The sequence below is a fragment of the Neoarius graeffei genome, chromosome 1, assembly GCF_027579695.1.
Source record: "Neoarius graeffei isolate fNeoGra1 chromosome 1, fNeoGra1.pri, whole genome shotgun sequence".
NCBI classification, from domain to species: domain Eukaryota; kingdom Metazoa; phylum Chordata; class Actinopteri; order Siluriformes; family Ariidae; genus Neoarius; species Neoarius graeffei.
In genome coordinates, this window is record NC_083569.1 from 58,843,501 (window position 1) to 58,858,747 (window position 15,247).

General features: G+C 42.0%; 1 protein-coding gene across 2 annotated transcripts in view; it reads right to left on the minus strand.

Moving 5' to 3' along the window:
- Positions 1-15,247, minus strand: part of tnk1 (tyrosine kinase, non-receptor, 1) — a 45,532-nt gene that overhangs the window by 15,856 nt on the left and 14,429 nt on the right. The window contains exon 1 of one of the 2 annotated variants that reach the window (XM_060935589.1): positions 1,238-1,326. Coding sequence is in view for 1 of the 2 variants with exons in the window: in XM_060935581.1 (XP_060791564.1) it covers positions 1,238-1,397 (160 nt within the window). In the remaining variant the exon portion in view is untranslated. Of the gene's footprint in view, positions 1-1,237; positions 1,429-15,247 lie in introns of those variants that run through there. The other variant, XM_060935581.1, reaches the window with a different exon arrangement.

A 15,247-nucleotide genomic window follows, 5' to 3' on the forward strand; every position in this document is an offset into this window, starting at 1 on the left:
ATGGAGAAATGTCCAACTTTTGAAAAGTACATTCATTTATACACTTAATAATTGGTTGGGGCTCCTTGACCACGAATTACTGCATCAATGCAGTGTGGCATGGAGGCACTCAGCCTGTGGCACTGCTGAGGTGTTATTGAAGCTCAGGTTGCTTTGATAGTGACCTTCAGCCTGTCTGTATTTTTGAGTCATCAAAAATAATATCATGCTTAGCAAACCATTTGGTAGGAGTTTTGACAATGTGGGCAGGTGCTAAGTCCTGCTGGAAAAGGAAATCGGCATCTCCATAAAGCTTGTCAGCAGATGGTAGCATGAAGTGCTCTAAAATCTCTTGGTAGATGGCTATGTTGACTTTGGACTTGATAAAACCCAGTGGACCGACACCAGCAGACAACATGGCATCCCAAATCATCACAGACTGCAGAAACTTCACACTTGACTTCAAACACCTTTGATTCTGTGCCTCTTCACTCTTTCTTCAGACTCTAGGACCTTGACTTCCAAATGAAATGCAACATTTACTTCCATCTGAAAAGAGGACTTTGGGGCACTGAGCAACGGTCTAGTTCTTTCTCTCCTTAGCCCAGGTAAGACGCTTCTGACGTTGTCTCTGGTTCAGGAGTGGCTTGATATTAGGAACGTGACAGTTGTAGCCCCTTTCCTGAAGACATCGGTGTATGGTGGCTCTTGATGCACTGACACCAGCCTCAGTCCACTCCTTGTGAAGCTCTCCCAAGTGCTTGGATCGACTTTTCTTGACCATACTCTCAAGGCTGCGGTCATCCCTGTTGCTTGTGCACCTTTTCCAGCCAGCTTTTTCAGCAATGACCTTCTGTGGCTTACCCTCCTTGTGGAGGATGTTGACGATCACCTTCTGGACAACTGACAAGTCAACAATCTTCCCCATGATTGTGGGTGCATGTACTGAACTAGATTGAGAGATGCACGGTATTTATAATATTTTACTCAAACTCAAAATGAAATACTCTAATATTTTGAGATTTTTTTTATTATTTTTTTGCACTGTAGGCCATAATTATCAAAATTAAAATAGAACAATGCTTGAACCATGTTAGTTTACATGTAATGATTCTATAACATATTAAATTTTAACTTACTTAAATAACTGATGGAAAATCTTAAACTTTATCATGATAATCTAATTTTATATACAAGTCCTCATATTGTCTCTCTAAATAATGCTTTAAAGAAACTACAGAACATAGGAGATAAAAACCTGGTTTCCTGATGCCTATCTGTTCCAAGTCTGTGTCTTTGACATAATCCAGGTGTTCAATACGCGTCACATTGAGTTCATCGCGGATCTTCAGGAAAAATCGCTCTAGCTGCACTTCTGCCAAAAGCTGGTACAGCACCTCAGTTTCTGGATCCATCATAATTCCATGGCAGTTCAGTGCAGCAGGTAATCTGGATGATGAAAGTTATTCTTTTAAACCAGCTTGAAGTACAGTACTCATGGAAGCTTTAGCTTGTGCTCAATCATTTAAATAATAAACATTCCTCAAGACTTTTAACCCAGTGGTACTCTGTCTAATATCTAAGGGCAAAAAAATGGATCCAAATGCAGCCTACATTCAGTTCTGCAGAACAACAGAATAAAATAGAATAAAAGTCAGAGTGACAGCAACAATTAAGTGAACTTATTTTACTGTTAATGTAGTGGACTTAATACTGTTAATGTTAACAGTTGTAGCACAACAATTTCTGAATATTAATAATAAATAGCTGCAATTTATTGAGAACTACTTTCTGTAGCAATCTGTTGAGCCACAGAAACAAGTTCTATCTTGTGTCTGGAGCAATATGAAACAACGAGAGCAAATGGTCTAATTATATATAGACTGTAGAAAAACCAATGCTTACCTCAATCATAAATCTCAGCACATTCATTCTCATGGACATTTAAATGCCATCATGGTATTTAATTGGAACTGGACAAAAATAACCAAAGAAAAGACCTCTGCAATTTGTCAGAGCACTGAAAGCAGTGTTTTGCAACGGCTTATTCTCTACTTCTGCTGTTACTATATTGAGGAGCCATGCTGGGTTGCTGTGGACAACAGACAAGCATCCAGCAAAATATTTTGGGTTATGAACTTGGAGGAAAATTGGACAGCGAACTGGGAAGGGGGTATCCAGTGCGTCACAGTTATCAAATATCACTACTATTACTGCTAATAAAATAAAATCATCATCATCATCATCACCACCGCCTCCACTACTACTACCACCATTACAATATAATAACATTTATATTTCTGGTAAGGGACATTAATGAACCAATCTACTAGCACAACTGAATTACAAATCTATTAGAATGTGTATTAAAAGTATTTACATTTTTTTAAAAAAGTAATACAATTATAAGTATCTGACCACAGCAATTTGCATCCTAAAGAATATTTAATAAATTGAATATAATACCTGCAAGTAGTCAATTCAAAAACTAAAAGAAGAAAGAATAACTGCATGGGGAAGAAAAGGTAAATTTACCTACAAATGGCAAACAGGGTAGACGGGACAGGAAACAGGCAGATAACATGTTTACAGATAACAGGGAGCTTTTAGACAGAATACCCTAAAGGTAACAGCACCAGCATTTATAACACAAACTCGTGACCTCGTCATTAAATTAAATGTTTTCAACTTTTGATGCTCACTCATCTCCAATCTTTAAAAAGTTTCAACTTCTTAAACTCACTGACTTGTCTTTCCTTCACACAGCTCTTTTCATGCAACAATATTACTCAAACAAACTTCCTGTTGTCTTTGACTCCTTTTCATTTCATTATCAACAAAACACGATTAACAAACAAGACTTGCCGCTAAGCGATCTTATTATTTACCAAAAGTATATACAAATTTCGGTACTTTTAATATCAGGTTCACAGGAGTTAAAGTTTGGAACTCTCTAGATCTCGCCGACAAACAGCTACCCAAAAGAGCATTCAAGAAAAAAAAAAATAATAATAATAATATCTCATTCATTATTACCCCGCCTTTCGCCCATAGTCAGCTGGGATAGGCTCCAGCTTGCCTGCGACCCTGTAGAACAGGATAAAGTGGCTAGAGATAATGAGAAAAAAAATAAAATAAAAAATTTTTCTCTACCTACTGACAAGCCAATTCAATTCATACGAATATCTCATCCTACTGCCGGCTTCTTTTGTCTAGTCTCATGGGTTTGGGTTTTTTTTTTCCTTTCCCTTTGTGTGTGTGTTTGAAATATTAAAAATAAATAAATAAATAAATAAAAATCAACACTCACCCCTCAGTCTAAGAAGCCCTAGCTAAATTAGCTTTCAAGTTATTCTAGGGTTTCCTGCACCTCTTTACAAATAACATTTACATATACTTTTTTTTCCTCTACAAAATTCATAGTTCTGATTTTAACTTACAGTTTACTGATATCACTTTTTTCTTTCTCAGCTATATCATATTTTAGTGTTATACTTATGCTTAGAGGTGTAAGTAAGTAAGTAAATAAATAAATAAATAAATAAATAAATAAATAAATGTGAAAAAATAAAATGTGAAAAAGTAAATATTCAGAGGAAGAAACGGCCAAGTATCAAGCAGCTGGCTGGCTGCTCATCATACCTGTTCAACAAGCTGTCACAAATTCAAGAAAAGTAATAAATGACCACCAAAGGGTCATTCCATGCCAAATCAACCAAAATTCAAAGGTTTTCCCACCTAAAATTTTTTTATTTTGATAATTTTTCCTTCCAGTGATAGATACACATATATGATGACCAAAGCCCAAATATTAGGTCTCTGTGATGATCTATGAGCTCATTTCAGCCCAGTTTGCATGGCGGGGGTGGGGGTCAAAATTACAATTTTCGCCTATAATCTGGAGCAAAATCTCATCTCATTATCTCTAGCCGCTTTATCCTGTTCTACAGGGTCGCAGGCAAGCTGGAGCCTATCCCAGCTGACTACGGGCGAAAGGCGGGGTACACCCTGGACAAGTCGCCAGGTCATCACAGGGCTGACACATAGACACAGACAACCATTCACACTCACATTCACACCTACGGCCAATTTAGAGTCACCAGTTAACCTAACCTGCATGTCTTTGGACTGTGGGGGAAACCGGAGCACCCGGAGGAAACCCACGCGGACACGGGGAGAACATGCAAACGCCGCACAGAAAGGCCCTCGCCGGCCACGGGGCTCGAACCCGGACCTTCTTGCTGTGAGGCGACAGCGCTAACCACTACACCACCGTGCCGCAAAATTAGGGCTATAAAAAAAGACGTATGATGGCCATATCTTCATTATTTTGCTTGTACTGTAAGTTTGGGAGGTATATTTTAGGATTTGGGGATCATTATCATCTGCTTTGAACATACGTATGAACGGCAGCATGTTATAAATAGAAAAAATAATTTACCCAGTCATGATTGCATTTTCTAGCAAGTTAGAGTGCTTATTATGAAAAAACTACACCACAGCTGTCCATATCTTTAACACCGTACTATTGTGGACCAACTTCTTATGCCCTTCATGCATTTGCATGGCTGTAGATGTTCTATATCTTAAAAGGAAGGAACATGCAAACTTGACCCAGAATGAAAATGCCAAATTATCCCTTATTTTAGGGAGTCAAAGTCCAGGGAGGGACACATAGTACATAGCTGGTCTTTTATATATTTAAAGTAGGTTAATAATATCAAATATTATATAATAATTAGGTATGTAATATCTTTCCTTCTTAGAAAAATATTGGCATCATTTAGGCACAAAAAATGCTAATTTTCTCTTCGAGCCAACTTTGACCTTGCATAAATTGTTAATTATGACGATCTGGGATCTAAATTTGTGGTAATTTATTTTTAGCTTTGCTGACTTCAGCAGCAAAGCTGTTCAAATACCTTAGTCCATCTGTCTGTCCATTAGCAGGGCATGTTTTGACACCGTAAGAGCTAGGAGGCTCATATATGGCCTGAATATACCTTGGGTGACCACAACCTAGCTCACCAAAAACTAGGTTACTGTGACCCATTTTACTGACTTTATAGGCCAAAGTTTGTTGTTTTGGGGGTAATTTACATGTATTCCCAATAGGGAGGATTTGGGCCTGTATTTTAGTGGCCTTTTCAAGTTACATTTACTTTGTGATATGATTTAATAGACTTTGACAAGACCTTTTGACCCATATGACCTATTTGACCTTATTTTCAAGGTCACAGGAGGGTTTTAAATCTTCAAACAATAAAGTCTTTATAGTGGCTTCTAGGTTGAAATAAAGCATGTAGTCATGGCAAATTGCCATGCGATGGCATTGGGGGTACCATAAAAAGGCTTGCTGCTCGGGCAAACCTCCAAGCTATAACAAGTAACCACATTGTCGCCTATTGCGCTCTATGAATGGGCTGTCAGGGAAATCCAAGGTATCAAGTTCTTGTACGTCTCTAAGGAAGATGTGGCAGAAGCATCACAGGCCCAAGAACAACGGTACAAAGAAGCAAAGAAGGTGCCTGGCATTAGAAGCCATCACAGCTTTATACCTGATGGGCCTAACCTGAGAATGTACAGGATCTCTGCAGATATTTCCATGACAAGTGGGACTCTAGCACATTTCTACTGCACATCATGATATCCAAGAATACAAGCCTGGTGCGTATGCGGCAGCTGTCTATGACCAGGTCTGGTATATAGGAAGTGTGCTAGAGGTAGACGAAGACAAGGATGATCTACTCATCACTTTCATGAGGTAAACACAGAATCCTTGCATGTACAAATGGCCCAGGCAGAAGGACGAGTGCTGGGTTCCTGTGGGCCATGTGCTGTGCTCGCTGCCACTTCCCAGTACAACTACAGGCAGACAGTACAAGTTCCAACAGATGGACAGTTTTAAGTTGATCACAAGTGTGCATGGATGAACTCTTAGAAACACTACCAGCGTATAGATTGGCATTAATAATATACTAAGTAACTTTAAAAACGCACAATGGAATTCAACACGATATCACTTTAGATCCATGCATATATTTGAAATTTATGATATTGTATGTAATGCACACACATCTTGAAACATCGATAAAGGACATTTATTGTCAAACTCAAGAATTAATTCACAATAAAAAAAATTCAAAGTGACAGTTGGTCCATGTTCACGAAATTACAGGTTCAGTATCGTGTATGACCTCCGTTTGCTTGCAACAAGGCGTTCACTCTTCGTGGCATAGACCTGAGGAATCTGTCACGGAGGTGAGCTAGCCTGATGTGCTGATCCTGAACTGGCGTCGTGACTCGAGGCTGACCGGGGCGTGGACGATCCCTGGTGCTCCTTGTCTGTCTGTAACGCTGACTCAAACGGGAAATGGTCGAATAATGAACACCGAAGTGCCGGGCGACCTCTGTCTGTGTACTTCCGGCACGCAACATCCCGATGGCCTGTTCACGTTGATTTTGGCTTAGGCGTGGCATCTTCAATAATGACAATTTTCCCATCATTTCCCCCGGGTATTTATAGGCAAGATTGTGTGTGTACAGTGTATGCAAAATTTGTTTGAAAATTAAAGCCTGTCCATGTCATTAACTACCCGAGTCATATTGTACGTTATTGAGTACAACTCCCTTAAATTCTGATTTGAGCACAGATTTGGAACTTATTCGGGCGGAATGAAGTTATTTTTCCATTGTGATGTATTTCTTTTCTTCTTGAGATAAACTCAGCACGAATTCAGCAAGTTTTATCAATGTGCGTTTTTAAAGTTACTTAGTGTATATATATTGCTGCTTTTCCACTACAAACGCGGCTGAGTTGGGCTGAGCCGTGCGGTGCTGAGTTGGGCTGAGTCGAGCTGAGTGGGGCTGTTGGAGTTGCATTTCGACTACAACCGCGCTGAACCGTGCTGGCTGGAAGTGGGTGGACACATTGGGTGGAGTTAGCGAAAGTGGGTGGACGTCACGTGATGTCGTTAAGCAGCGCAAACAGTGACATCAGTGATCTTTTAAGCGGTAGTCTCACGACCCGAATAGTAAACAATAAACATGGAGGACATGGAGTCGTTAGTGTTGCTGGTCTTGGTTCTGTGGCTTGTTGTCACCGACAACGCCAACAGATACTGGCAAGAGCGTATAGATGAGGCGAGGCGCATAAGGCTTCAGAAATTCTCGTAATTCGTAATTCTCCTTCTTCCGGGTTTACAGATCCCAGCGTGCTCGCGGGGCGTGTGTGGGCATGTGAGGACACTCCTCCTCACCAATCAGTGCACAGGGGAGTGTCTGCTCACGCCCCCAGCCTCACTCGGCTCGCTTTGGCTCGCTTCAGCCCCACTCCAAAACGGTGCGAGTTTTAGGGGCTAAGCAGGGCTGAAGCGAGCTGAGTCGTGCTGTTCTTAGATAGTCGAAACGCGAGCCGTGTCGGGCTGAAGTGAGCTGAAGCGAGCTGAAGTGAGCTGAAAAAGGGTAGTGGAAAAGGGCCATAAATGACTTGTTTTGAACATTACCTAGAGAGTTTTTTTGGAAATTATATTTTGCTGTGATAATTAATCCATGATGTTCAATGATCTGGCTTGTACTGAATTTATCTTTGATAGCTAGATATGTCTGACTTGAAGTATGGCTAAACTGTTAGTTAATAAACATTTTTGTGTTAAACAAAACAATACTGTTCCCTTTTTCAGAGGATTTCTAGCAGTTGGGTAAAGGAATACTCCGGAGTGAAATGCTTTTTTAGGTCTATTTACGCATTATTGGGAATGCATACGTTGAGTTGCTACCACAATCACATCAATCAGATGTGTTTTGAGAAAATTTTTTTTTGTGATTTCAACCGGAAAGCGCCAACACGGCAGTGTGCGGGGCATGTCTTTTTTGCCGATACAAAACGCTAGTTTTAAAACCATTGCAAAGCTCAAAACATGACAGTTCTGTGGAAGTGAGTAGAGGGTTCCTACAAACAAAACGAAGCATTCTTAGCTCTATGAGTGCACGGACAGTGTGTGTAGAAGAGTAAATACAAAGGCAGTGACCTTACCTGAAGTTGGGCTTCCTCAGACGCCATCTTCATGGGACAGTCCGTAAAAGTCGAGTGCCAAGTGCAGAGCCCATCCCGCTGGAAATGCACAACATACCACAATTATGCATTTCCAATTATGCACTCGACTTTTACGGACTGTCCCATGAAGATGGCGTCTGAGGAAGCCCAACTTCAGGTAAGGTCACTGCCTTTGTATTTACTCTTCTACACACACTGTCCGTGCACTCATAGAGCTAAGAACGCTTCGTTTTGTTTGTAGGAACCCTCTACTCACTTCCACAGAACTGTCATGTTGTTTTGAGCTTTGCAATGGTTTTAAAACTAGCGTTTTGTATCAGCAAAGACATGCCCCGCACACTGCCGTGTTAGCACTTTCCGGTTGAAATTGCAAAAAACAAATTTTCTCAAAACACAACCGATTGATGTGATTGTGGTAGCAACTCAACGTATGCATTCCCAATAATGCGTAAATAGACCTTAAAAGCATTTCACTCCGGAGTATTGCTTTAATGTCAGACGCTGGATCCAATTGTCTTGTTGTAACTTCAAAAGGGAGAGTATTACAGCTTCCATTTTTTCACATATTATTACCAAGGCACATATTTTCAAGCACAAAAAAAAACCCAAAAAATGAAATTGCTATAACGTGTCCCTTTTGAGAAAAGTATGTATCCGATTCAGACAAAAATAGCACTTTTCATTCCGAGTCTAACTTCAGGGGTTAATAAAGTCAGTAAATATAGCCACTGGGGCCTCGAGCTTGTTTAATATGCTTAAGTTGTTTACGGACCGTGTACATTAAAAATTTTAGGTCTCTGTCATCACTAAGCTAAGAGTAATGAAGAAATCAAAATCGTAAAAATACACTAGCGGATTTTCGTTTAGGTGATTTTTGCTTTTTCTATACCACCTGAGGGCTAAACTGTACAAAATATGTAGACAATGATGGTTAAAATCAGGAAAGGACCAACTTTTCTGATAATAAAATCTATGTGTCACAGACCGAACACGTACTAGCAAGTACTTTTTCTAGATGCACAAAGTTGCTCCAGAATTGAAGCATTCAAGAAGAATATGACCCCTACTTCAAAAACAAGGCTGAATCTCAACAGTTAACAATAATTAAGCTTAAAAGGTTATAGGCAATGGTCGGAGGTGAAACATAGAATATCAACTTTATTGATATTTTAAGTTTGTTTCTTAGACAAGGATTTTTTTTTTTTAAGCTTGTTACCTCGTTAACAGTTTCGGCGAAAATCTCCCGCCTTCTTCAGAAACAGTCACCAGATGTCGAGTGGTGACGTGCCTTATCAGCTGATGTTGCGTTACGGAGGCGTGAACGTCCCGCCCAATTTGACAGGTAGTCCACGCCTCCTGCTGTCAGGTCGCTCCTCCAGGACGGCGCTCCAGGTGTGTGACAGCGCGTACGCTCCCTCATCCCGGTTCATCGTCCTCTGCGCCCGCTTGCGTATCTCCACTGCCTCTAAAATCCAACGCTGGAATCTATTCTCTTCAGCGCGAATGACTCTGGCCTCTTCCCAATTCATTATGTGATTTTGCCGTTTGCAGTGGTCTGAAATGGCTGATTTTAGGTTTTCTTGGTTTGCTTTTTCTTTTTCGGATCTTGTGAGTCTTTTTGTTGTTTCTTTTTCACACTCTATTTGGTGTTCTTTCCTTCGAGTATGGAAGCATCTGCCCGTTTCACCAATATAGACTTTATTACATGAACGGCAATGGATTTCATAGATGACGTTGCATTTATTGTCCAGTTGTATTTTATCTTTGGGGTGAACTAGCAGCTGTCGGAGGTTCTTGTATGGTTTGACCGGGGTGTTGATGTGGTATTTCCTCATGGATCGTTGGATGCGTTCTGTGACTCCTTTTATGTATGGTAGTGTGACAAAGCCCCGGTTTGTTTTTTCGGTGTTTTTTCTTGTTTGTTTGTTTTTTTCTTTTGTGTCTGTAATTTCCCTTTCCGAATTGCCCACGGTGGATATTGGCAGTTTTTTAATGCCTGTTGGATGTGTTGGTCCTCTTCCTGTCGGTCTTTCTCCTCCGTGATGCTCTGTGCTCGGTCGTATAGTGTTCTGATTACTGACATTTTGTGTGCGATGGGATGTTCAGATGTCCAGAGAAGATATTGGTCGGTATGTGTAGGTTTTCTGTATGTTGTGATTCTAATGTTCCCTTCTTCTGTGTGATGTATTTTTAAGTCCAAAAAAGCTATTGTCTTGTCCGTTTCCTCTTCGTGTATGAATTTGATGTTGCCTGTCTTGTCTATGGAGTTTAAATGATCCGTGAGTTGTTGTGTGTGGCCTGTTTTGGTTATTTCGAGAATGTCATCAACATATCGTTTCCAGAAAATGGGTTTGCAGTTGTCCGGTGCTGTTTCTATGGCTCGGGTTTCCAGATCCTCCATAAAAAAGTTACATAGAGTGGCAGATAGCGGGTCCCCCATTGCAAATCCCTCTTTTTGTCTATAGATTATGCCTCTAAATTGGAAATATGTGGAAGTGGAAATGAAATGTAATAGTTTTGTTATATCCTGTACTGTAAGTTTTGTGCGTCTTTTCAGGGTTCTGTCTGCTTTTAACCGGTTTTCTACTATGTTGAGAGTATTTGTGACCGGTGTTTTTGTAAAGAGGGATATGACATCATGCGATACAAACATTTCATCCTTTTTTATCTTGATTTCCTTTAGTTCTTTCGCCAGTTGTTTTGAGTTTTTGCAGTGGTATTCCGTGAGTCCGAGGAGTGGTTTAATTATGTCTGCCAGTGTCTTGGAAAGGTTGTAGGTAACTGATCCTATACTGTCTACTATGGGTCTTAGTGGTGCTCCGGGTTTATGAATTTTCGGTGTGCCGTATATCCGGGGGGTGATGTCTGCTGTGGGGATGAAGTGGTTGTATGTTTGTTTATCGATTTTGTTGTCGTCCAGTAAGGGTTTGAGTAATAGCTTTAGTCTTTTTTTCTTTTCCTCCGTCGGGTCTTTTTTTAATACTTCATATGTGTTTGGGTCCATGAGCATTTCATTCATTTGTTTTTCATATTGATTAGTGTCCAGGATAACCGTGGTCCTCCCTTTATCAGCCGGTAATATTGTTATTTTCTTGTTCTTTGTAAGTGTTCTGATGGCTTCCATTTCCTGTTTGGTTATGTTTCTGGGTGGCAACATCAGCTGATAAGGCACGTCACCACTCGACATCTGGTGACTGTTTCTGAAGAAGGCGGGAGATTCTCGCCGAAACTGTTAACGAGGTAACAAGCTTAAAAAAAAAAAATCCTTGTCTAAGAAACGAACTTAAAATATCTGTAATAGTTAGACATAATGAACATCCACTACATATCAACTTTATTGTCTAGAAGAACGACCCAAAAAGCGAATTCAATCTTCCTGGTGTCTAATGGCCCTTTTCCACTACCCTTTTTCAGCTCACTTCAGCCCGATACGGCTCGCGTTTCGACTACCTCAGAGCAGCATGGCTCAGCTCGCTTCAGCCCTACTTAGCACCCAAAACTCGCACGGTTTTGGAGTGGGGCTGAAGCGAGCCAAACCGAACCGAGTGGGGCGAGGGGCGTGAGCAGACACTCCCCTGTGCACTGATTGGTGAGGAGGAGTGTCCTCACATGCCCACACACGCCCCGCGAGCACGCTGGGATCTGTAAACACCGTAAACCCGGAAGAAGAAGAATTACGAATTACAGTACGAGAATTATGAAGCCTTATGCGCCTCGCCTCATCTATACGCTCTTGCCAGTATCTGTTGGCGTTGTCGGTGACAACAAGCCACAGCACCAAGACCAGCAACACTAACGACTCCATGTCCTCCATGTTTACTGTTTACTATCCGGGTCGTGAGACTACCGCTTAAAAGGTCACTGATGTTACTGTTTGCGCCGCCTAACGACATCACGTGACGTCCACCCACTTTCGCTAACTCCACCCAATGTGTCCACCCACTTCCAGCCAGCACGGTTCAGCGCGGTTGTAGTCGAAATGCAACGCCAACAGCCCCACTCAGCTCGACTCAGCCCAACTCAGCACGGCACGGCTCAGCCCAACTCAGCCGCGTTGGTAGTGGAAAAGCGGCATAATTTGCACCCTAAAATTGAATAAAATGGTTAAAATATACTGGTTTGCCCAATTTCCAAAGGTTTGTTTACATCTCACTTATGTGCACTTTTACCGCCAGGGGACAGTCGCCGTGACGCCATTTAAGCCAAACAGACCGGGAGCAGTTCTGTGTTTACTTGCAAATCGAGCACACGTGTACGGACTTTGGTCATGAGAGGTTGTGTAAAATGTCTGAAAGCGGTAGCGATTTTGAAGTAGGAACTCTCCAAATTAAATATCGAGAGGTGAAACCATACATGTATGAACCTATGGCCGTTGCGAAGCAATCGGTGAATGTGGCTCACTGGTTTGACCGTGCGGCCTCGGAATCGGACAGCGACTCGGCCGACTCTGATCGCGGTGACCCCGGACCTCAACAAGACTCGCGCCCAAACGATTTATCCTGGTAGTTATGATAAATTCATAATTTCGTCATAATACTAAATAAGAGCCCTTTTGAAGAATAAATAAACCGCCCTCCCTAGTGGATATAGGTAACGATTACTTAACAGTGTGCCGGTAGGCCACATTAGCCTGCCATCCATGGCATTATACTATTTATAGCTTACTCTAAGCAAGGAAATATCCCTTTGTCTCATTTCCACAATGATTGTACAGGATCCCTCAGGATTCTTGACTTGTCAATTGCAAGCAAAAGTAAAAAATGTTTACCTCCAATCTGCTCCTTTTTGCTTGAGCATTGCTGGTCCGTTTTTTCTTTGACTGCTTGATTTTGTTTCACTCTCTCCACCTCGTCTCCTCTTCCGGACAAAAACCAACCCTCTGGCTTCACGCGCACAATCCACTCTCTTCACCTCATCTCCTCTTCTGGAAAAAAAAACAACCCTCTGGCTTCACGCACACAATCCACTCTCTCCACCTCGTCTCCTCTTTTGGAAAAAGCCAACCCACTCTCTCCACCTCGTCTCCTCTTCCGGAAAAAAAAACAACCCTCTGGCTTCACACACACAATCCACTCTCTCCGCCTTGTCTCCTCTTTTGGAAAAAGCCAACCCACTCTCTTCACCTCGTCTCCTCTTCTGGAAAAAAAAAAACAACCCTCTGGCTTCACGCACACAATCCACTCTCTCCACCTCGTCTCCTCTTTTGGAAAAAGCCAACCCACTCTCTCCGCCTCGTCTCCTCTTCCGGAAAAAAAAACAACCCTCTGGCTTCACGCACACAATCCACTCTCTCCGCCTTGTCTCCTCTTTTGGAAAAAGCCAACCCACTCTCTTCACCTCGTCTCCTCTTCTGGAAAAAAAAACAACCCTCTGGCTTCACGCACACAATCCACTCTCTCCGCCTTGTCTCCTCTTTTGGAAAAAGCCAACCCACTCGCTCCGCCTCGTCTCCTCTTTCGGAAAAAAAAAACCAACCCTCTGGCTTCACGCGCACAATCCACTCTCTCCACCTCGTCTCCTCTTCCGGAAAAAAAACAACCCTCTGGCTTCACGCACACAATCCACTCTCTCCGCCTTGTCTCCTCTTTTGGAAAAAGCCAACCCATTCTCTTCACCTCGTCTCCTCTTCTGGAAAAAAAAAACAACCCTCTGGCTTCACGCACACAATCCACTCTCTCCGCCTTGTCTCCTCTTTTGGAAAAAGCCAACCCACTCTCTCCGCCTCGTCTCCTCTTCCGGAAAAAAAAACAACCCTCTGGCTTCACGCACACAATCCACTCTCTCCGCCTTGTCTCCTCTTTTGGAAAAAGCCAACCCACTCTCTTCACCTCGTCTCCTCTTCTGGAAAAAAAAACAACCCTCTGGCTTCACGCACACAATCCACTCTCTCCGCCTTGTCTCCTCTTTTGGAAAAAGCCAACCCACTCTCTCCGCCTCGTCTCCTCTTCCGGAAAAAAAAAAACAACCCTCTGGCTTCACGCACACAATCCACTCTCTCCGCCTTGTCTCCTCTTTTGGAAAAAGCCAACCCACTCTCTTCACCTCGTCTCCTCTTCTGGAAAAAAAAACAACCCTCTGGCTTCACGCACACAATCCACTCTCTCCGCCTTGTCTCCTCTTTTGGAAAAAGCCAACCCACTCGCTCCGCCTCGTCTCCTCTTTCGGGAAAAAAAAAACCTCTGGCTTCACGCGCACAATCCACTCTCTCCACCTCGTCTCCTCTTCCGGAAAAAAAAACAACCCTCTGGCTTCACGCACACAATCCACTCTCTCCGCCTTGTCTCCTCTTTTGGAAAAAGCCAACCCACTAGCTCCGCCTCTTCTCCTTTTTCGGAAAAAGCCAACCCACTCACTCCACCTCTTCTTTTTCGGAAAAAGCCAATCCTCTTGCTCTGCCTCTTCCAGAAAAAGCCAATCCACTCTCTCCGCCTCTTCTCCTCTCTCGGAAAAAGGTAACAACTTCTTCCTGAACCGGTCCCATTGTTACAGTTCACTGTACAACAATAAGGCATGGGTTTTTCTTTGGAAATTCCCGAACGTACGTCTGCACTCAAGCCGAACGGCAATGCAAGTAAACAGAAGTGGACTCAACTCAAGCGGTTTGTTTGTCTTGAATGACGTCATGCACTGAGTGGTCACGAAAATCACCGAACAGAAATTTGCCACGATCCGCGCTAACTTATTTTAATTATTACTTATTAACAATACTTCTTGGGACCAGAAGAAAATTACAGAGGGTTTTTTAACATATAAAGTTTCAAATGTGCATAAATTGAAAACCTTTGTCTAGGAGCTTTAAATACTTGGCCTTAGTACTACCAAGGCATGCTACTTGCAGTGTGCAAAGTTTAAGCAAAATCAAAAATTTGAGGTGGGAGGCTCTGGTTGAGTTGACATGGAATGACCCCAAAAAGTAATTTATTCAGGGCTAAAAATTAATTTCAGTGCTTGGTTGTCACTTGGGCCAGTCAGGGCTCTACATTAACTTTTGAAACCACTTGTCCTGTCGGGCAAGTTGAAAGGAAATTTACTTGTCCGAACGTGAAGTTGACTTGTCCGAAGAAATATTTGAGAAAAAAAAAAAAAACACACACAAATAAACTATTTGTAACTCAACAATCTTTATTGCATTTGTTTCCAAATTCACAACATATGCATAATATCTATGAATCAAAAGTAATCAATACTTGATATACTGAGGCAAAAGTTCAA